This window comes from Coregonus lavaretus (assembly GCF_964263955.1).
Source record: "Coregonus lavaretus genome assembly, chromosome: 28".
Taxonomy (NCBI): domain Eukaryota; kingdom Metazoa; phylum Chordata; class Actinopteri; order Salmoniformes; family Salmonidae; genus Coregonus; species Coregonus lavaretus.
This window is the reverse complement of record NC_140015.1, coordinates 13,765,985-13,788,654: the sequence shown is the minus strand read 5'-3', so window position 1 is coordinate 13,788,654 and position 22,670 is coordinate 13,765,985. Positions and strand designations below refer to the sequence as shown.

Genomic DNA, 22,670 nt, shown 5'->3' with positions numbered 1-22,670 from the left:
TAATGTGAACACTCTGATATGATTACAGGGCACATTGTCTTTCTAATGGCATGGCTTGGCAGGTCACGGATCCACTCTAGGGTAAGCAAGTAATTGAGTCATGAATTTGGGGTAATACAGTAATGTGAAACGTAATTTTTATTTATTTTAAAAAATGTACTAATTAAAAGATGAACAAAACAAAAAAGTATAGTTATTTTAAAAAGCTAAATGGATAATGGTTAAACATGCATAGATGTATTTCTATGTTACACATTTGCTCATGACGTATAGCTTAAACTCTGTGTTCTATTTGCAGAGTAAATTCATATATATATATATTTTTTTTTTGGGGGGGGGGGGTGGATCAGCTTAATATTGCAGATAGATTGTATCTTCTATCAATGTAATTGTCTGCATCACTTCCAATCCCCCATGTTTTTTATATATATACTCCCCTTTATTACTTTTCAACCCCGCCATCCTTTCCCTACTTGGAGTAAATTAGTGAACAACAATGCCCAGGCCTCTACTTCCGGTCTATACTTACTATCTACACCTTATGGACAGAGTTAATTTTACAATAATTATATTATATATATATATATATATATATATATATATATATATATATATATATATATATATATATATATATATATATATTATATATATACAGTGGGGGAAAAAAGTATTTAGTCAGCCACCAATTGTGCAAGTTCTCCCACTTAAAAAGATGAGAGAGGCCTGTAATTTTCATCATAGGTACACGTCAACTATGACAGACAAATTGAGAATTTTTTTCTCCAGAAAATCACATTGTAGGATGTTTTATGAATGTATTTGCAAATTATGGTGGAAAATAAGTATTTGGTCACCTACAAACAAGCAAGATTTCTGGCTCTCACAGACCTGTAACTTCTTCTTTAAGAGGCTCCTCTGTCCTCCACTCGTTACCTGTATTAATGGCACCTGTTTGAACTTGTTATCAGTATTAAAGACACCTATCCACAACCTCAAACAGTCACACTCCAAACTCCACTATGGCCAAGACCAAAGAGCTGTCAAAGGACACCAGAAACAAAATTGTAGACCTGCACCAGGCTGGGAAGACTGAATCTGCAATAGGTAAGCAGCTTGGTTTGAAGAAATCAACTGTGGGAGCAATTATTAGGAAATGGAAGACATACAAGACCACTGATAATCTCCCTCGATCTGGGGCTCCACGCAAGATCTCACCACGTGGGGTCAAAATGATCACAAGAACGATGAGCAAAAATCCCAGAACCACACGGGGGGACCTAGTGAATGACCTGCAGAGAGCTGGGACCAAAGTAACAAAGCCTACCATCAGTAACACACTACGCCGCCAGGGACTCAAATCCTGCAGTGCCAGACGTGTCCCCCTGCTTAAGCCAGTACATGTCCAGGCCCGTCTGAAGTTTGCTAGTGTGCATTTGGATGATCCAGAAGAGGATTGGGAGAATGTCATATGGTCAGATGAAACCAAAATATAACTTTTTGGTAAAAACTCAACTCGTCGTGTTTGGAGGACAAAGAATGCTGAGTTGCATCCAAAGAACACCATACCTACTGTGAAGCATGGGGGTGGAAACATCATCCTTTGTAGCTCAGTTGTAGCTCAGTTGGTAGAGCATGGTGTTTGCAACGCCAGGGTTGTGGGTTTGATTCCCACGGGGGGCCAGTATGAAAAAAAATAAAATAATGTATGCACTCACTAACTGTAAGTCGCACTGGATAAGAGCGTCTGCTAAATGACTAAAATGTAAATTTTAATAGCTAACATCTCGATGGCCACAATAAATAGATATGCCGATAGTGGACAACCTTGTTTCACTCCTCTTGACAGTTTAAAACTTTCTGAGAAATAGCCATTATTTACTAATTTACACCTAGGGTTACTATACATGATTTTGACCCATTTTATAAGAGATTCTCCAAAATTGAAATGCTCCAGGCATTTATATATAAACCCCAGTCGAACTTTATCAAATGCCTTTTCGAAGTCTGCGATGAATAGCAGGCCTGTTTTCCCATATTTTCCATAGTGTTCTATTGTTTCCAATACTTGCCTTATATTATCTCCAATGTATCTTCCATGTAAAAAACCTGTCTGATTAGAATGAATAATATCCGACAATACCTTTTTAATTCTATGCGCTATACATTTTGCTAGGATTTTTGCATCACAACACTGAAGTGTAAGGGGCCTCCAATTTTGTAAATGGACTGGATCTTTATATTTTCCACTTGTATCCTGTTTCAGTAATAATGAGATCAGACCTTCTTCTTGAGTGTCAGATAATCTACCATTTACATAGGAGTGGTTAAAACATGCTAATAACGGTCCTCTTAGTATATCAAAAAAGGTTTGGTATACCTCGACTGGTATGCCATCCAACCCTGGAGTTTTCCCAGACTTAAAGTCTTTAATTGCATCCAGAAGTTCCTCCTCTGTAATTTCACCTTCACATGAGTCTTTCTGTGTGGCTGTTAATTTGACATTATCAATAGAAAAAACATCTCTACAATTAGCTTCAGTTAGAGGAGATGGAGGCGACTGAAAATAAAACATATGCTTAAAGTACTTTGTTTCTTCCTTCAAAATATCATTTGGTGAATTATGGGTGACTCCGTCAATTGTAACCAGTTTCATTAAGTTCTTTTTGGTAGCATTCCTATGTTGAAGATTAAAAAATATTTTTTTGCATTTTTCCCCATATTCCATCCAGTTTGCTTTATTTTTATAATATATTACACTTGATCTTTCTTGAGTAAGTTTCTCAATTTCTTTTTGTTTTTCCTCTAATTTATTCTGAGCCTCTATGTTACAGTTTTGATTGCCATCTATCTGTTCTGTTAGACTTTCTATTTCCTTTCTTAGTATAAACTCTTTTGACCTAAATTGCTTTTGTTTTCGAGATGAGTACTGAATTGCATGGCCTCTAAAGGCACATTTAAAGGTGTCCCATACAATAAGGGGATTCGCTGTACCTATGTTATGTTGGAAAAAGTCAGTTATAAATTCATTTGTTCTAATTATAAATAAATTATCATCCAATAGGCTTTGATAAAATTTCCTATATCCTCGCCCACGTGGAAATTCAGTAAGAGTAATGTATATGCCTATTATATGATGGTCCGACCGCATTCTGTCCCCTATCAACACTTTTTTAACTTTTGGTGCCAACGAGAATGAGATAAGAAAGAAGTCAAGACGACTAGCTTGATTCAGTCTCCGCCATGTATATCTCACTAGATCAGTATATTTAAGCCTCCATATATCTACTAATTCTAATGTATCCATGACATTCACAATTTCCTTAAGAGCATGTGGGTGATTGTTTGTGGTGTGATTTCCTTTACGGTCCATTGAGCTATTTAAAACAGTATTATAATCCCCCACCATAACAATATTGTCTTGAATTGCTTGCAGGCTTGATAATTTATTATATATATTGTCAAAGAATTTTGGATCATCATTATTTGGTCCGTAAAGGTTAATGAGCCATATCTGTTTATGGTCCAATAACATATTTAAAATAATCCATCTACCTTGCGTATCTATTTTGACAATTCATATTGTTGTTTAAATGTGTATTGATAAGTAAAAGGCTACATCATCTCCAGTACTAATGTATGTGTATTGTGTATGTACAATACAAGTATGTATTTGTGTTCTGTGTATGCATACACTTTGATATTGAGTGTGTGTACAGTAATCTCAGTGGAGTTGTGGGTCTTGGAGCTGGAGTTGTTCAGGTGTCTTGACGCTGTGCTGGTCTCCGTCCATCTGCTGCTCTGAACGGGGAGTTCCTCAGGTCTGGGACAAAGCACATAGACACAACCACTGAAACTTAGCAAGGGATATCTATCTCAGAATGTACTGGTGAAAAGTGTGATAACACTTTGTGATTTACATACATATAAAGCATTAATGTATTTTATAGTGCCTTATAGCCCACTTATAATGTGTTATGACATTGACTATAAGCGTCCTTAACTCTGATGTTTTATAGATCATAAACTATAATGACTTATAAGACTATAGTGCATAATGTATTCTAGCCATAGTGGTTTGTCATACCTGTGATGATGTCCTCCAGGGCCCCATCCTTCACCTGGGGCTTCACCTGCCTTTTCTTCAGCTCCGCTATCAGGTCCATCTTGGGCATCATGGGAGACTGGCAGGGGTCAAAGGGTAAAGCTGACACATTGGCATATGTAGTATGGACCACACTAGAATGACCAGTCACTGGTCGAGCAGTCATAGGGGAAGTTTTTTAACTGACTGTATTGAATGTAGATTGTGGTGGTTGAGTTGGTATGGGGCATCGGTCTATAGTCTATTGTCATACCTTGTGTCCTGCAGCCTCTTTCTTTCTAGGGGAGGGAGACTCTGCTTGGTTCTCGCTGCTCTGGGCCTCCAGTCTCTTCCTCTGTTCATTATCCTGCTCTGCTTGCTGTGTGGGACACAGACACAAAAACAGGTCATTAAAGGTCCAATGCAGCCGTTTTATCTCAATATCAAATCATTTCTGGGCAACAATTAAGTACCTTGCTGTGATTGTTTTCAATTAAAATGGTAAAAAGAAACAAAAATAGCTTCTTAGCAAAATGCTATTTCTCAAGCAAGAATTTTGCTAGGACTGTCTGGAAGTGGTCTGAGTGAGGGGCCTAATTGGAGGAGCCTAATAGGAGGGATGTGTAACCTGAAAACTAGCTGCTATTGGCAGAGAGGAGGGCAAACTTTCTTTTTTATTGGTCTATTAATTTACCAGGTGGTGCAAAAATCCCACACAGCCAAACAAGCTGAAATTTCAGCCAGTCTTTTCAAATAGCTCTTACACTAAAAGTGCATCATCATAATTTTCACAATTCCACAGTATTTTTCCAACCTCATAGTGTGGAAAATATATTTAAAACACAAGAAAATCACGTTTTTGACTGCACTGTCTCTTTAACAAACATTCATATAAATACAAAATGCACCCACAATAGACACAAGTGAAATATAATGAGCTATTTCATTATCCTTTCCCTCTGTGCTGCCTCATTATGGGGGCACCACCTCACCTTATAGGCCTTCATGAAGCGGACAAACAGAGGGAAAAACATGGAGGGTTGCGTGGTCTTGGGGTTCTCTCCAAAATACTCCACCGCCGAGCCATATGCCTCCTAGTGGTGGAGGTGAGAGAGGAAGAGGAGGAGAGATGACACACACACATCATAAAATAGGTATTGAACATCTTCTGTGGAATGATGTGTGTTGGATGTGTCTATTAAGTTCAAATGTTATGGAATTCCAACCTGAGCGGTCTTGCTGTCTTTGAGTAAAGAGTCCAGTAATTCACTGTTTGCCTTGACAAAATCCTTCAGCACTGTGTTGTCTTCCTGCACCAGGAACTCCTTCTTCGTCACTTCCATTCCCCTCTCCAGAGAGCGGATATCCTGAAGAATACTGTCCAGAGACACTGAAACACACAAACACAGGAGAGAAACAGGGCGTCAGTTATTCTCACTATGAAGGGCTGCATTTTTTAAAGCTGTGTGTAAATGTGTTTGCGCATGCATGTGTGTGCATGCGTGCAAGCGTTGATTGCGTTCACGCACCTAGGCCAGCCTTGTCCACAAAGTGCAGCTCAGTGTGGAAGTTGTTGAGTTCAGGGTATTTCTCCTGGACGATGCTGGAGATGAAGTGTAGTAGGGTCTGGGAGCGGTCTGTAGACTTTGTGTCCAGCAGCTGACAGGACAGAGACAAATGGAGGGACAGATGGAGTCATCTCTCAAAGACGGACTGGCCTGCCTATCAACATACCATAGCTCCCTCAACAGTCCAAACCTGGCTTTAGCTAATAGTGACTTATTCATCGTTACAGAGCTTAAGCCATACTATTTCAGACAGTTAATCTCCATTTTAGTGATGGTTCTATTCATGTTAAATAAGGGAAACAATTTTGCCTCAAGAGCAGAGGGGTACTCACCAGGTCCAGACTCTGCAGGCGGAACCCAAAGGCTGCACCCCTCTTACTGCTGTTCATGTAGTTCCCAAAGGCTAGGATGATCTGGAGGGGAGGAGCCAGATACAGAATGTGTTACATAGACAGTGCAGGCCTGTTTAAAGAGGCTCTCTGATTGGAGGTTAGCAGTGACGGACAGGGAAGCCCTCCACTCACCTCTAACATCTTCTTCAGCTTGGCCGAGGACTTAATGGACATGGATGCTGCGATTATAGAGTTCAGTTGCTGTAGGTGAGATTATGAATGACTATAGTATCAGATTCAGAAGAAAGTCATTGTTGTACAGATACAATTTCATTGTATGGCCTGAGCAACTGACTTACCGGATGCAGACGTTTGACGCTCTCGGGGAAGTTGCCCATGAAGGTGAGGGTGTTGATTCGCTGGGCCAGACGAGGGATCTTCCCAAAGCGCATCATGAAGCGGTCCTCCTCTGACAGTTCATCCAGCGGACGGCCCTCCTTCTCATAGTTCTGGAGGAGCTTCAGCTCGTAGTCTGACGGGACAAACCTCTCCAGCAGCTCCAGGAAGTCCAGCCCCAACGACTGCTGGTCATACCTGGAGAGAAGGAGGGAGAGAAGGAGGGAGGGAGAGAGAGAAGAAAGATAATAAGGAATGGACAAAAGAAGAGTGTTAGGGGAAGGTGGGATGAGGAGTAAGAGAATGAAGGGATTAACTAGAACAAAAAATTAATGAAATGTGTGAGAAAGATGTTTACTAAGGAAAGGCACAGAATAGTAGAAGATAGAGTTCCATACGTCTCTATAGCTGTGCAGATGTCTGCAGGGCTCCTGCCTCCCTTGCGTAGCGTGATGGCCAGGTTCTTGGCCTTGTTGCCCTCGATCAGGTTGACCTTGCTGGGGGCCTTCTGGGCCACCTTGACCTTCAGAGTGGACAGAGCTGCTGGAGGACCCTGGGCCTTGGTCTTAAACTGCTCCTCAAACGCCTCCATGTTCAGCTCCTGACACAACATGCATAGAGATGGTTAGAGAGGGAGGAAGAGGGAGGGTAAGGAGGGGAGAGAGAGACAGGGGTAGAGAGAGGAGTAGAAAGAGGGTCAGAGGGAAGGTGAGAGAAGGGAGAATGGAAGAGTAGAGCACAGTCAGCACCAGTATCAGTGTGGAGGTTTGGTCTTACCCCTAAGACCTGCTCATCGTCCAGCTCGTTGAAGACCGTGCCAGTCACCTGGTTGGGCTTCAGTGCCTGCCAGTTGAGCAAAGGCATCCGGAACTTAGTCTGGATGGGCTTCCTGCTTTTACCTCCTAAGAGAAAGAGAGAGAGAAAGAGAAAGAGAGAGTAGGAGAGAGAATCAATCACATTTGTCAATCGCCAATGCACTCATTTCACCCTTCAGCAAATTGGACGCATACAGATTCATGAGATTGATTGACAATCTGATTAGCATGGAGCTCTCTCCTATTTGACTTCTCATACCCTAATCTCTTAATCTCTCCTCTAGATGAATGGTTTCCTCTCTCATCTTCTAATATCTGCTGTAGACCGCTACCTACCATTAATATATATATATATATATATATATACATATAACACCGGAGGTTGGCGGCACCTTAATTGGGGAGGACAGGCTCTTGGTAATGGCTGGAGAGGAATAGGTGGAATGGTATCAAATACATGGTTTTCCAGGTGTTTGATGCCATTCCATTAGCTCTGTTCCAGCCATTATTATGAGCCGTCCACCCCTCAGCAGCCTCCACTGATAACTGCCAGAATTATGGAAACACTTAAGTAAATGAGGGCTACAAAGTATATTGAAAGCAGGTGCTTCCACACAGGTGTGGTTCCTGAGTGAATTAACTTCCTATTATGCTTAGGGTTATGTATAAAAATGCTGGGCAGGCCACTATGTTGGCTACCATAGCTATGCCCCCATAGGATGACAATGCCCCTACCCACAGGGCACGCATGGTCACTGAATGGTTTGATGAGCATGACAACAATGTAAATCATATGCCATGACTTCTCAGTTAACCAGATCTCAAACCAATTGAACACTTATGGGAGATTCTGGAGTGGTTCCTAAAACAGCGTTTTCCACCACCATCAACAAAACACAAAATGATGGAATTTCTCATGGAAGAATGGTTTCACATCCCTCCAATGGAGTTCTAGACACTTCTAGAATTTATGCCAAAGTGCATTGAAGCGGTTCTGGCTCGTGGTGGCCCACCGCCCCATTAAGACACTTTATGTTGGTGTTTCCTTTATTTTGGCAGTTACCCCCTTGGCGTTTTTCCTATTTTGTTGCATTACAACCTGTAATTTAAATGGATTTCATGTAATGGACATACACAAAATAGTCCAAATTGGTGAAGTGAAATGAAAAAAATAACTTGTTTCAAAAAATTCTAAAAAAAGAAATAACGGAAAAGTGGTGCGTGCATATGTTTTCACCCCTTTTTGGCCATTGAGGAAAACTCTATGTCTGGCGCAAACCCAACACCTCTCATCACCCCGAGAACACCATTCCCACAGTGAAGCATGGTGGTGGCAGCATCATGCTGTGGGGATGTTTTTCATCGGCAGGGACTGGGAAACTGGTCAGAATTGAAGGAATGATGGATGGCGCGAAATACAGGAAAATTCTTGAGGGAAACCTGTTTCAGTCTTCCAGAGATTTGAGACTGGGACGGAGGTTCACCTTCCAGCAGGACAATGATCCTAAGCATACTGCTAAAGCAACACTCAAGTGGTTTAAGGGGAAACATTTAAATGTCTTGGAATGGCCTAGTCAAAGCCCAGAGGGGGTGAATAGTTATGCATGCTCAAGTTTTCTGTTTTTTTTGTCTTATTTCTTGTTTGTTTCACAATAAAAAATATTTTGCATCTTCAAAGTGGTAGTAGGTATGTTGTGTAAATCAAATGATACAAACCTAGGTTAATTCCAGGTTGTAAGGCAACAAAATAGGAAAAATGCCAAGGGGGATGAATACTTTCGCAAGCCACTCTATCTGTATATCTCTAATGAAAGCAGATAAGAGTCACCTTACCGGCTTGGCTGTCTCCAGAAGGTGGGCCTCCGGGTGGGGGCGGGGGTCCACCAGCGCCAGGTGGAGGAGGAGGTGGGGGTGGACCTCCCCCGGGGGGAGGAGGAGGGGGAGGTGGGCCACCAGAGCCAGGCGGGGGAGGAGGAGGAGGTGGAGGGGGTGGGGGAATAGGTCCAACAGGCCCAGAAGGTGGAGGGGGTGGGGGAGGAGGAGGAGGGGAGACAGCAGAGATGGCTGAGGAGGGAGTGGCATCAGGGACGTCTGGGCCAGTAGGTCCAGTGGAGCTGAGCATGGGCTCAGAGGCTGGGGCGGGGACGTACTCGATGATGGTGACAGGCACCACCTGGAGGTCTAGGGCCCCAGAGGGGGTGCGTCCCAGGCGGATCAGCCCTCGGTCCTGCAGCTCCTGCACCTTGAGTTCCAGCTCAGAGGAGGGTTGGCTTAGACGCTCTCTGTCCCGCTCCCTCTCCTGGCTTATCTCCCTCTCCCTCTCTCTCTGCTGCAGAGAACTGACCTGGGAACAGGAGTCCCGCAGGTTCCCCTGTCAGCCGCACACACAAAGGCAAGGAAAAGTTATCATCACACAATCACACACATACCTTTCTGTCTGATACACTATATTGTAAACAATCCTCAGTTAACTGTACAGTGCAGACCTTGAGCAGCTCTGTCTCCTTGGTGGCTTGGAGGAGCTGTTTCTCTAGTTCAGCCATCCTCTCTGCAGACTGGCTCTCAATCTCCTCTAGCCTGGCACTCAGCTACAAAAACACAACACAACACGACAACACGACACAATACAACATGACACAACACAGCACAACACAACACAACATGACAGAACACAACACAACACGACACAGCACAACACATGACACAACACGACACAACATGACACAACACAACACATGACACAACACAACACATGACACAACACGACACAACACATCATTTGGAGGTCACAGACCGAGTCATAGAATAATTGCTGACATTGTTTAGATGTGTGATTTGAATGAATCAGACTGTGTGTGTACAGTATGTTTCACTGACCTGTGTGTTATGCTCCTGCAGTTCTTCCACATGGTCCAGCACCCCACCCCTGTTCTCTGCATCCTCCAGCAGAGCCCCCACATCAAACACGTTGTCCAAGTAGGCCTGAATCTGAACCTGCAGCTTCTCACTCTCTGTCAGCTTCAGAGTCTGACACACACACACACACAAATTATCATCTTTATCATGGCGGTTTCATTTCAGTTTTAAGGAGTTGGTTTTGTGGTTGTGACTGTTTGATTTTCCACAATGAGATGAGAGCTTACCTCTAAGTACTGGTCCAGTCCATGGTGAGTGAACTCATATTGCAGGTGAACACGGAAGTTCATATTCTCCACCGAATGCACCACAATGTTAATGAACTGCATACAGGCCACCTGAAGAGAGGGATCATCATATTTGATCTTTAACCTTTCAGAACTACATTGTGAGCAATGTCAACACATCAGCCAGTAGATTTAAAACCGTTTTGTGTCCACGTACCATGAAGTCAATGTTGCTGTCATCGTTGCTAAAGTACTCCATCAGTTTCTCAAAGCGGTTCTTCTCTCCGCTCACCTGAGTGAAAAGACATGGGACAGACGTTCCTTGTTTCAGTAACACGGTCATGCACTTCAACAGATGTCCACATCTGTCATCCACATCACAGATGACATACAGTACATATTGGTCAAGTAAAGTCTGTTCTAGTGTGTCTAAGTTTGGTAAATCCCTTCACCTCCTTGAAGTTGTCGAAGGCAGCGAGAATGATGTCATGACCGCCCCTCACAAGACACACAGCAGCCAACAGCTCCAACACCAGGGCTTTGGTTCTGTAGAGACCAGGAATATCATATCACATCACACACACACATGCACAAGCATGCACACACACATGCACACACACACACAGGTGTTCATACCTGGGGTTCCTGTTGTTGAGACTGAGAGTGATCTCGTTGACACAGCGTGGGTGTGTCATCACTTGGTTGAAGCCCGACTGAAAAAGTGATAATCAGCTCTGTAATTTCACTATTTCAAACTCCATATCACGGTCATGCACACACACCGCACAACACACACACAAACACACACCTGGTAGTTCATGATGGCACGCAGACACATGATGCACACATGGACGTCGTCCCTATGACTGGTCAATCTAGAGCTCTTCTGAGTTCTCCTACTCTGTGCCAGAGAGGTTATCCTGCAAAGAAGATATTGAGAGGATGGAAGAGATGGTGGTCACTTTGCAGTAGAATATTTTGGGTGAGACTCGGGTCTCATTACGGCTGATGGTTCTTACCGTACGGTTAGGGCGCGGGCTGCTCTGGTCATGCCATGTGTAGGGGGGCTTCCTGCACTCTTATTCAGGTCCTCCATGGACCTCTCCGCTGGCTTCCCTCTCTCTGACAGTGTTCCCCCATTCTCAGCACCCTCCCTGTCAAACCTATTGATACATTCCCAAATACACAAACATATAGTCACATATACAGTGAGGGAAAAAGGTATTTGATCCCCTGCTCATTTTGTACATTTGCCCACTGACAAAAAATTATCAGTCTATAATTTTAATGGTAGGTTTATTTGAACAGTGAGAGACAGAATAACAACAACAAAATCCAGAAAAACGCATGTAAAAAATGTTATAAATTGATTTGCATTTTAATGAGGGAAATAAGTATTTGACCCCTCTGCAAAACATGACTTAGTACCTGGTGGCAAAACCCTTGTTGGCAATCACAGAGGTCAGACGTTTCTTGTAGTTGGCCACCAGGTTTGCACACATCTCAGGAGGGATTTTGTCCCACTCCTCTTTGCAGATCTTCTCCAAGTCATTAAGGTTTCGAGGCTGACATTTGGCAACTCAAACCTTCAGCTCCCTCCACAGATTGTCTATGGGATTAAGGTCTGGAGACTGGCTAGGCCACTCCAGGACCTTAATGTGCTTCTTCTTGAGCCACTCCTTTGTTGCCTTGGCCGTGTGTTTTGGGTCATTGTCATGCTGGAATACCCACCCACGACCCATTTTCAATGCCCTGGCTGAGAGAAGGAGATTCTCACCCAAGATTTGACGGTACATGGCCCTTAGCAGAAAAACACCCCCAAAGCATAATGTTCCACCTCCATGTTTGACGGTGGGGATGGTGTTCTTGGGGTCATAGGCAGCATTCCTCCTCCTCCAAACACGGCGAATTGAGTTGATGCCAAAGAGCTCCATTTTGATCTCATCTGACCACAACACTTTCACCCAGTTCTCCTCTGAATCATTCAGATGTTCATTGGCAAACTTCTGACGGGCATGTATATGTGTTTTCTTGAGCAGGGGGACCTTGCGGGCGCTGCAGGATTTCAGTCCTTCACGGCGTAGTGTGTTACCAATTGTTTTCTTGGTGACTATGGTCCCAGCTGCCTAGAGATCATTGACAATATCCTCCCGTGTAGTTCTGGGCTGATTCCTCACCGTTCTCATGATCATTGCAACTCCACGTGGTGAGATCTTGCATGGAGCCCCAGGCTGAGGGAGATTGACAGTTATTTTGTGTTTCTTCCATTTGCGAATAATCGCACCAACTGTTGTCACCTTCTCACCAAGCTGCTTGGCGATGGTCTTGTAGCCCATTCCAGCCTTGTGTAGGTCTACAATCTTGTCCCTGACATCCTTGGAGAGCTCTTTGGTCTTGGCCATGGTGGAGAGTTTGGAATCTGATTGATTGATTGCTTCTGTGGACAGGTGTCTTTTATACAGGTAACAAGCTGAGATTAGGAGCACTCCCTTTAAGAGTGTGCTCCTAATCTCAGCTCGTTACCTGTATAAACAACACCTGGGAGCCAGAAATCTTTCTGATTGAGAGGGGGTCAAATACTTATTTCCCTCATTAAAATGCAAATCAATTTATAACATTTTTTAGATGCGTTTTTCTGGATTTTTTTGTTGTTATTCTGTCTCTCACTGTTCAAATAAACCTACCATTAAAATTATAGACTGATAATTTTTTGTCAGTGGGCAAACTTACAAAATCAGCAGGGGATCAAATACTTTTTTCCATCACTGTAGATAATCAAGCATTAATCTATGTCTCATTGATACAGTATGGGATTCTGTTAAGACTGAATGGGAGGCTGCAAGGGATACTCACGAAGCGTCACACTGGGCATAGGACAGGTAGTCCACTAATACATCCAAACCCTGGTTCTCCTCATTCAGAAACTCCTGGGCCCAGCTATATAGAGAGAAAGAGAATTAGAACCCAATACTACTTTAAGGACAGTTGAGTCAGTCGTACTGACTAATGGGATACCTGCTGGACCAGTCCTGGTCAAACCTAACATAGCAGGCGTAAAAGAAACGCCTGAAACTAGATCCCGTACATACTGGTCTTGACGAGAAGAAGAAAAAAAACTGTCGGGGGAGGTTCTCTTCTGCATTGTTCAACCAATCCAGTAAATGTGGAGGAGTAGTTAAGATGGAGAGTCGCCTTGTTAACGTCCAAAAGCGGAAGTCGCGTCACAGGCTCTCTTTCCATTTCCCCAGAAAACCAGAACTTCCGGTCGTTCGGGACTCGGCAGAGGCTAATCCTGGTCCAGTCACTCACCCAATATGATTGGTGCGGAGGGAGATCTCCAGCTCTCTCAGTACCTGGGTGGACTCCTGGACCTGCCTCTTGAACTGAAATAGGCCAAAACCATACAGAGAAGCTCTATGAATTAAGGAAACTCACAAACCTTTATATCCGTAGTTCAGTAGTTATGCTAATGAGACTGGCCTTATATTACTCGCTTAGTGGCTTTGTCATAAAATGCAAGGATGTACTACTACTGTAGATGTAATATTGTTATCCCATTGTTCCAAAACACGCATATTTAGTTCTTGAAATCCCTGGCTACGGTGAGAATGACTAGAAGCTCTATGAACGTGAGCGGGAAGGGAGGTACTGTACACCCACCCTGCGGGTCACTCCTCCTTGGTCCTGGTAGAAGCTCTTGATCTTGGTCAGATAGGTAGAGGGGGGGTTCTTCACCTGGAACCGCTCCTGACCACACAGAACGGAGGGAGGAAGGAGAAGGGGATGAGGGGAGGAGGGTGAGTGAGAGGAAAAATAACACAGTCAAACACAACAAGCACCGTAAACCACTTTGTTACCATGCCAACCTGCTGAGGGCAAACGTGCTTACCACAGGAACCCATCAGAGTTTTAGTGTTGTGGTAGAAACAGACTATATGACCTTTTGCACTCTGACCTACATTACATATTGGCAACTGGACACCAGCAATACATATTTATTTTTCTTCACAGTTATTTCCGTATGCTGTGTTTTTATAACACTTCCTCTCAGATACAATCATGGGTTACACTTTATTTTAACGATCCGTAACAAACCATTTATTAGGTATTTACTAAAATATGACACACCATTTATGGTTATGGTTATGGTTAGGTTAGGTTAGGTTAGGTTAGGTAAGGGTTATGGTTATGGTTAAATAGTGCTTGCTTTAGATTAGGGACTGCAAAAATACTTTACTTATGATTATTCATAAATGTGGGAGTAATGATTAATAAATTGTTTATTATGGACCGCTGAAATAAAGCGTTACCCAATCATGTAGAACTGTGTATATACTAATGCATGAACCAATCACCCCATATAAGGCGCCCAACAAGATGTAATGTTCTTACCTGATCACAGATCAGCTCCCACTTCTTGTCATTGTCGTACTGACTCAACAGCTTCAGCTTGTCTGGAGGCAGGTTCATATAGCTCTGAGAATAGAATAAGATGCACTTCAAAAACCTACATCAATAATGACTTTAAACTGTTATTGTGATTACAACTGGGGTCTTTGGGGATCTTGTATTTAAATGAACTCTGACCGGTCTACAACGACATGTTACTCAATAGACTTAAATTAAGCAGTGCCTGCATAATAATATAATCTTAAATAAAATATTTTTTTCATTTCTTTCTTCACTACCAACCAGCCAACACTCTTGTGCACATTGTCATAACGCTTCCTGTTCGTGCCATGCTGTTCAAATGTGATCAGAAACCACAGATGTCCCCACCAGAGTTATCAGTGAATGCTATCATCATCCTACACCACAGAGATGACTCACTGTTTACATGTATTGTTGGTAACTAATGGAAACCATCTATGAGCATGTATCAGGTCTAGTCATGAGCATTTTCTAACACATACAGATAATGCTCCTCCATTCATCATTGAGCATAGCTTGCCTATACAGTAGTCCTTTAGCCATGGCCTGTTTGAGTGAGTTGCTGTTACATTCAAGTGGATTTAACCTGATTGATTCAATAGATATTCGTCTCTATGACAGGTGAGCCACGTGGCCCTTCTACAAGAAAATATGGTGTGTGTATACAGTACCAGTCAAAAGTTTGGGCACACCTACTCATTCAAAGGTTTTTCTTTATTTTTACTATTTTCTACATTGTAGAATAATAGTTAAGACATCAAAACTATGAAATAACACATATGGAATCATGTAGTAACCAAAAAAGTGTTAAACAAATCAAAATATATTTGAGATTCTTCAAAGTAGCCACCCTTTGCCTTGATGACAGCTTTGCACACTCTTGGCATTCTCTCAACCAGCTTCATGAGGTAGTCACCTTCTTAATGCGTTTGAGCCAATCAGTTGTGTTGTGACAAGGTAGGGGTAGTATACAGAAGATAGCCCTATTAGGTAAAGAAATTCCACAAATTAACTTTTAACAAGGCACACCTGTTAATTGAAATGCATTCCAGGTGACTACCTCATGAAGCTGGTTGAGAGAATGCCAAGAGTGTGCAAAGCTGTCATCAAGGCAAAGGGAGACTGCTTTGAAGAATCTCAAATATAAAATATATTTTGATTTGTTTAACACTTTTTTGATTACTACATGATTCCATATGTGTTATTTCATAGTTTTGATGTCTTCACTATTATTCTACAACGTAGAAAATAGTAAATATAAAAGAACAACCCTGAAATGAGTAGGTGTGTCCAAACTTTTGACTGGTACTGTATATCACAAGAAGCTGATTCAACTCTGTCATGTCTATTGATTAACATGGTGAAATACAATATTTTAGTAAGCATCATTCTCATGTGACACGCCACACATAATAACACCATAGATGTTGTCAGCCAAACTAACAGCTAATGAAAGTTATTTAAGGCATTTTAGATGAGTGATGTTTTAGTCGAGGCAGTCTTGGGCCTACTAAGAAGGGTGTGGATGGACTGTGGTTAGATATACGGAATTGAATGTTCTCAAACAATAGTTTGTGGTTTCCTCTATACACGTTAACAAACCTCTGAGGATGACGTGTGCCCCAGTAAGTGTGGCTTTGCTGGGGACATAGCTATAGTGTTTGGGTGGGGTACAGTATGGGAGAGACCGATGGTGGATTTTGAGGGACAAAGACTAGCAACAAAAAACTAAATGTACACAATATGTATGTGAATATAAATAATAATATAACATGCCATTTAGCAGACGCTTTTATCCAAAGCGACTTACAGTCATGTGTGCATAAATTTTTACATATGGGTGGTCCCGGGGATCGAACCCATTACCCTGGCGTTACAAGCGCCATGCTCTACCAATTGAGCTACAGAGGACCACACGCTGTACATACAGACATGAGGTTACTCATACACACATATTACCACATACACACTCAGAAAGACATACAGTGCCTTCGGAAAGTACTCAGACCCCTTGTGTCACGTTCGTTCATGAACGGGTCAGAGCAAGGCGCAGCGTGATATGCATACATGTTTATTTAAAGGAATAAACAACCGACAAAACAACAAAACGAAACGTGAAGTCCAAGGCAGCACAACACAACATACCTTAACTGGAACAAGATCCCACAACCCACTAGTGCCAATAGGCTGCCTAAGTATGGTCCCCAATCAGAGACAACGAGCTACAGCTGCCTCTGATTGGGAACCACACCGGCCAACATAGACCTACACATAATAGAAACCCAACATAGAAATACACCACATAGAACATACACACCCTGACTCAACATATACGAGTCCCCAGAGCCACTGGCTTGGTGCGAGGAGCAGGAACAGGCCGGACCGGGCTGGCGACGCGCACCACTGTCTTGGTGCGAGGGGCAGGAACGGGTCGGGCCGTACTGGGAACACGCACCACTGGCTTAGTGCAGGAAGCAGGAACGGGCCGGACCGGACTGGCGACACGCACCACTTGCTTGGTGCAAGGAGCTGAACTGGGTTCCTTTATTAACCCCCGCTCCTTCTGCTGCCTAACCAGCTCCTCTCGCCGTGCCTCTACACTTTCCTTCTCCCTTATAGCCTCCTGTAGGAGTGGCCTCCTCTCCTAACCTGCAGACCCGCCCTTTAACGGCCTCCTGCTGCCTTGTCGTCCACAACGTGTGCCCCCCCCAAAATGTTCTTGGGGTTGCCTCTCTGGTCTCTGTCGTGGGCACTCTTCTTCCCGTGAGGACTCCTCCGGGTGCCCCCACGAGTTAGGGAACAGAACCTCGTCGTCGTCGTCATCCTCCGACTCCTCAGTATAATACTGTTCCCACTCCTCTTCCCATGGTCGTAGGGACCCAATCTGAAAACCGACCGGGTGCAGTGGTCGGGGCTCCTCTCTCTCGCTCCCCGACCACCCCTTTAGCCCCCCCCAAAATAAAATATTGGGGCTGTCTCTCGGGCTTCCTCCTCGACCGGCGTCCTCTGCGTTGCCGTTGCACCTCTCCTGCCTGGGTATCTACCTTCGTCGCCTTCCGGTAACGGACGGCCTCCTCCTCTGTAATTCTCCCCAAACCGAGGAGGACATCTACTAATGTAACCTCCCGTTGACTTCCCGGCGTTTGCTCCTTAACACGCTGCTTGGTCCTCGTTTGTTGGGATCTTCTGTCACGTTCGTTCATGAACGGGTCAGACCAAGGCGCAGCGTGATATGCATACATGTTTATTTAAAGGAATAAACAACCGACAAAACAACAAAACGAAACGTGAAGTCCAAGGCAGCACAACACAACATACCTTAACTGGAACAAGATCCCACAACCCACTAGTGCCAATAGGCTGCCTAAGTATGGTCCCCAATCAGAGACAACGAGCTACAGCTGCCTCTGATTGGGAACCACACCGGCCAACATAGATCTACACATAATAGAAACCCAACATAGAAATACACCACATAGAACATACACACCCTGACTCAACATATACGAGTCCCCAGAGTCAGGGCGTGACACCTTGATTTTCTCCACACTTTGTTTTTAAATAATCCTCAGCAATACCCCATAATTTTTGCAAATGTATTACAAATATAAAACATAAATACCTTATTTACATAAGTATTCAGACCCTTTGCTATGAGACTCGAAATTGAGCTCAGGCGCATCCTGTTTCCATTGATCATCCTTGAGATGTTTCTACAACTTGATTGGAGTCTACCTGTGTTAAATTCAATTGATTGGACATGATTTGGAAAGGCACACACCTGTCTATATAAGGTCCCACAGTTGACAGTGCATGTTAAAGAAAATAAAAAAAACAAGCCATGAGGTCGAAGGAATTGTCCGTAGAGCTCCGGGACATGATTGTGTCGGGGAACAGATATGGGGAAGGGTACCAAAAAATGTCTGCAGCATTGAAGGTCCCCAAGAACACAGTGGCCTCCATCATTCTTAAATGGAAGAAGTTTGGAACCACCAAAACTCTTCCTAGTGCTGGCCGCCTGGCCAAACTGAGCAATCGGGGGAGAAGGGCCTTGGTCAGGGAGGTGGCCAAGAACCCGATGGTCACTCTGACAGAGCTTTAGAGTTCCTCTGTGGAGATGGGAGAACCTTCCAGAAAGACAACCATCTCTGCAGCACTCCACCAAGTAGGCCTTTATGGTAGAGTGGCCAGTCAGAAGCCACACCTCAGTAAAAGGCACATGACAGCCCACTTGGAGTTTGCCAAAAGGCACCTAAAGACTCTCAGACCATGAGAAACAAGATTCTCTGATCTGATGAAACCAAGATTGAACTCTTTGGCCTGAATGCCAAGCGTCACGTCTGGAGGAAACCTGGCACCATCAATACGGTGAAGCATGGACTTGAACCTGATCGAACATCTCTGGAAAGACCTGAAAATAGCTGTGCAGCGACGCTCCCCATCCAACCTGACAGAGCTTGAGAGGATCTGCAGAGAAGAATGGGAGAAACTTCCCAAATACAGGTGTGCCAAGCTTGAAGCGTCATACCCAAGAAGACTCGATGCTGTAATCGCTGCCAAAGGTGCTTCAACAAAGTACTGAGTAAAGGGTCTGAATACTTATGTAAATGTGATATTTAATTTTTTGATTTTTAATCAATTAGCAACATTTCTAAAAACCTGTTTTTGCTTTGTCATTATGGGGTATTGTGTGTAGATTAATGAGGGGGAAAAAAACAATTTAATCAATTTTAGAATAAGGCTGTGACATAACAAAATGTGGAAAAGGTCAAGGGGTCTGAATACTTTCCGAAGGCACTGTATACTCTTATGTGCACATGGGTTGTACACATGAATGCACGCGCGCACACACACACACGCAAGTATGCACACACACACACACGCAAGCATGCACACACACACGCACACACCTACATTTTGGGGTATGGGTCGTTCCATTTGATTTCAAAAACGTTTTGACCTCACCCCTTTTGATATGAACTAAACGTCCCATACAAATTTTCCTATGGTAGAAGTGGACAGAAAGTGATTTCTTTGGACCTGAATGACAAAACCTTTAGGAGATAGAGGTGCTCAAAGTTTGCCCATTTTTTATATCCTCACCCTACCATGAGACATCCATGTCTTCATCACTGGAAAATGTAAACGACTGAGTTTACATTTCTGGAACATTTCTCAATTTAGAGACCCTATATGGGTACCACAGTATGAGTCATAATACCCATAAAACCTATCAGTCAAACAAGGAAATGGTTCCAATTGTTTTCCACCATTCATTTTTCCCATAGGGGATTTTATAAACACTGAAAATAAGGGCTGTGTTTCGTATAAGCTTACCCTGGCATGACATTTTGATAACCATGTAAATCTCTCTAGGACAAGGTGACATTTATAATTATATTATTCTAGTATTGGATTGATAGCATTATGTTGTCCTCCATAGGTGTTAACTGATGGGAAATGACATGTTGAAATATTTGAGAAACATTTGCCTTCCTGTCTTAGTCTTGTGGTCTCTTTCATGCTAAATCTATTGCTCAATCCAGCACCTTGCCTTCATGGTGTCTCCAGTTCCTCTAAGAGTGCAGACTGCAGTCTATGACATCATTTGAACACAGGCTGAGCAGAGAGGCCCATTTCAAAATATCTAAAAGAGGATGTGAGCTTTTGGATGGGATTGAGGCCAACAAAATGTCAGCTCTCTTTACTAACATGACTGGCTGCAGTGAGAGAGACGGCATTGTTTTTTAACAGGAACCAGAATTACCTTGACAGAATTCAAATGTAAAACTGAATGTATTTTCTCTCAGACATTTGGCACCCAGCATATTTAAGTGAGGGATTTTACCTGCTACTTTAGATATCAGTGCAATACAGTAGGTGTGTGATGCAACTAAATTCCTGTGTGATGTGCCTGTATTTCTGTGTGTTGATATGCATGATGTGTGTCTCCCCTCCTGTCCTGCCACTCACCAGAACCACACTGAAGCGCTCCTCCAGCTCCTCCTCTGAGGGCACGGGCAGCTTGGGGGGAGCAGAATGCTTCTTCTGCAGGGTCGGGGTGGGGTCACTCAGGCCCGTTCCTGACCCCACAGAGTGCTTGGCCTCCCGGCCATCTGCCTGCTCTATTCCCCCTGCCGCATTCCCCATCACAAACGTCAACAGGTAATCCAGGGGAAAGGTTAAAAAAACACTCTCTTTGAACTGTTAGTGCTAGTAGGCCTAATTTCAAAACAGATTGAAACTCCAACTCCGATGTCTGCGCACACTGAAAAAAAGTAGCTAGTTACTTCCAGTGTAGGGCAGGCAGTCCAATTACGTTTTTTTTTTAAAAAAGAGAACGCAAATAAAAACAGGTCTTTGAGTCCTTGGCACTTCAACGTCTCTGTGAGATTAGGCAGGTGGATCGAACAGCCACTGGCCTACTGCAATTGTCTTGGTCCTGAGATGAGGATGTTTGATGGAGCAACATCTTTCCTCCTCATCCTGTATCTCTTCCACTCTCCTCACTCTCTGCTGGATAACAGGTGTTACTGGGAAAAAATCGGACAAACTTTAAACCTGAAAAGTGGCGCCTGTTGAAGTAAGATGTTGTTTTTACTATTAACTGCTCAAAGTTCCTACAGTGAGCTCAGCACAGACACGCAGGGCATGGGTGTTACAGGAAGGAGAGGGGAGTTTGACACAGTCGTTGCAGCAAAGGCAGAAACCGCATAACCAGAAAAAGCAGAAGAGTAACTTCCTGCTGTGTGTGAGAGAAACACAACTACAAGGGGGTGGAGTAAAGTAGAGTAGGGTGGAGAGAGGAGACTGAGGAAGAAGCAGAGAGGGAGGAAAGTGATTGTTGGAGAAGATAGACAAGAGAGTAAAGGTGGTGGAAAAAAGAAGGGATAAAGGAAGACTACGTAGGTGTATTGGGCCTATAGTCATATAAGTTACGAAGACTCATATGAGCTATGAAGTAACTACACGTATCTGGCCTCGTGGATGGTGGGTGCATGCCAAATGGTAGAGGGTGGATTAAGGTGTTTTTATCATAACTTTCTTGACTTTCCATTGTTAGGAAACCACTACCAGAACATAGCTTGTGGAAGTGTGAGTGCAGTTGCGTTTTACCCAGTGTACCCTCAAAGAACACTCCAAGAGCGCTACCCTGTGTCAGATATGCACATTGCTACCCCTAGTGAAGTCAAGGCAAAATTGCCCAGCGTTGTTTCCATGTGGTGGTGAATAAATTGTTGACAATCAGAACATCAAAAGGGTCTTAGTAGACATTTGTACACAATTTTCTACCAGACTTTTTTTAATTGATTAATGTCCCAGAGCATTAATGTTTTTAAAGCATCAGCAGCAGGCCTACTTCCAGATATGAGGAGCCCATGACTGCGTTTAGACAGGCAGCCAAATTCTGATCTTTTGGCCAATCACATCACATCACATCAGATCTTCATCACATCAGATATTTTTCAGAGCTGATCTGATTGGTCCAATTAGTGAAAGCAATATCATAATTGGGATGCCTGTGTAAACGCAGCCATATGCCGCGTTCAAAACAGCTGGGAACTCGGAAATCTCCGACTTCCGACTTGAATGCGTTCAAAACAACTGCGAACTCGGGAGAAAAAAAACGACCTCCGACTGGGAAAAATCGATTTGAACGGTCATCCACATCGGAATTCCAACTTGGGAACTCGAGCCTCTTTCTAGAACTCCGACTTTCCGACCTGAAGATCACTGACGTCATGATTTAACCGAGTTCCCATTTGTTTTGAACGCAGCAATAGATCCATACGGCCCAAACATGCTCACTTACTTGCACTTATTTGAGGCCAGATGTCATACTGTGTGAACCAGCAGAGGGCGTAGTTCCCTTTCTGCAAATTGTTTTCCCACACCCATGA

General features: G+C 43.4%; 1 protein-coding gene across 2 annotated transcripts; it reads right to left on the bottom strand.

Annotated features, from left to right (window-relative positions):
* Positions 1-2,435: 2,435 nt before the first annotated feature.
* Positions 2,436-22,665, bottom strand: LOC311103522 (formin-like protein 1). Of its 2 annotated transcripts, none has more exons than XM_084145094.1 (26): positions 22,583-22,665; positions 20,743-21,302; positions 14,731-14,814; positions 13,999-14,085; positions 13,648-13,721; positions 13,192-13,275; positions 11,358-11,501; positions 11,147-11,258; positions 10,975-11,051; positions 10,791-10,884; positions 10,556-10,630; positions 10,339-10,449; positions 10,073-10,222; positions 9,682-9,783; positions 9,029-9,566; positions 7,158-7,282; positions 6,779-6,981; positions 6,344-6,578; positions 6,177-6,245; positions 5,985-6,065; positions 5,614-5,743; positions 5,311-5,474; positions 5,077-5,178; positions 4,359-4,463; positions 4,088-4,184; positions 2,436-3,823 (listed from the first exon to the last, which is right to left on the bottom strand). In XM_084145094.1, exons 2-26 carry the CDS (start codon positions 20,917-20,919, stop codon positions 3,759-3,761), a joined length of 3,285 nt encoding a protein of 1,094 aa, XP_084001220.1. In that variant the 5' UTR covers positions 20,920-21,302; positions 22,583-22,665; the 3' UTR covers positions 2,436-3,758. The 2 variants fall into 2 exon arrangements, with proteins under 2 accessions (XP_084001220.1, XP_084001221.1); XM_084145095.1 differs by having other exon boundaries at positions 20,743-21,344; positions 22,583-22,662.
* Between the last annotated feature and the right edge of the window lie 5 nt (positions 22,666-22,670).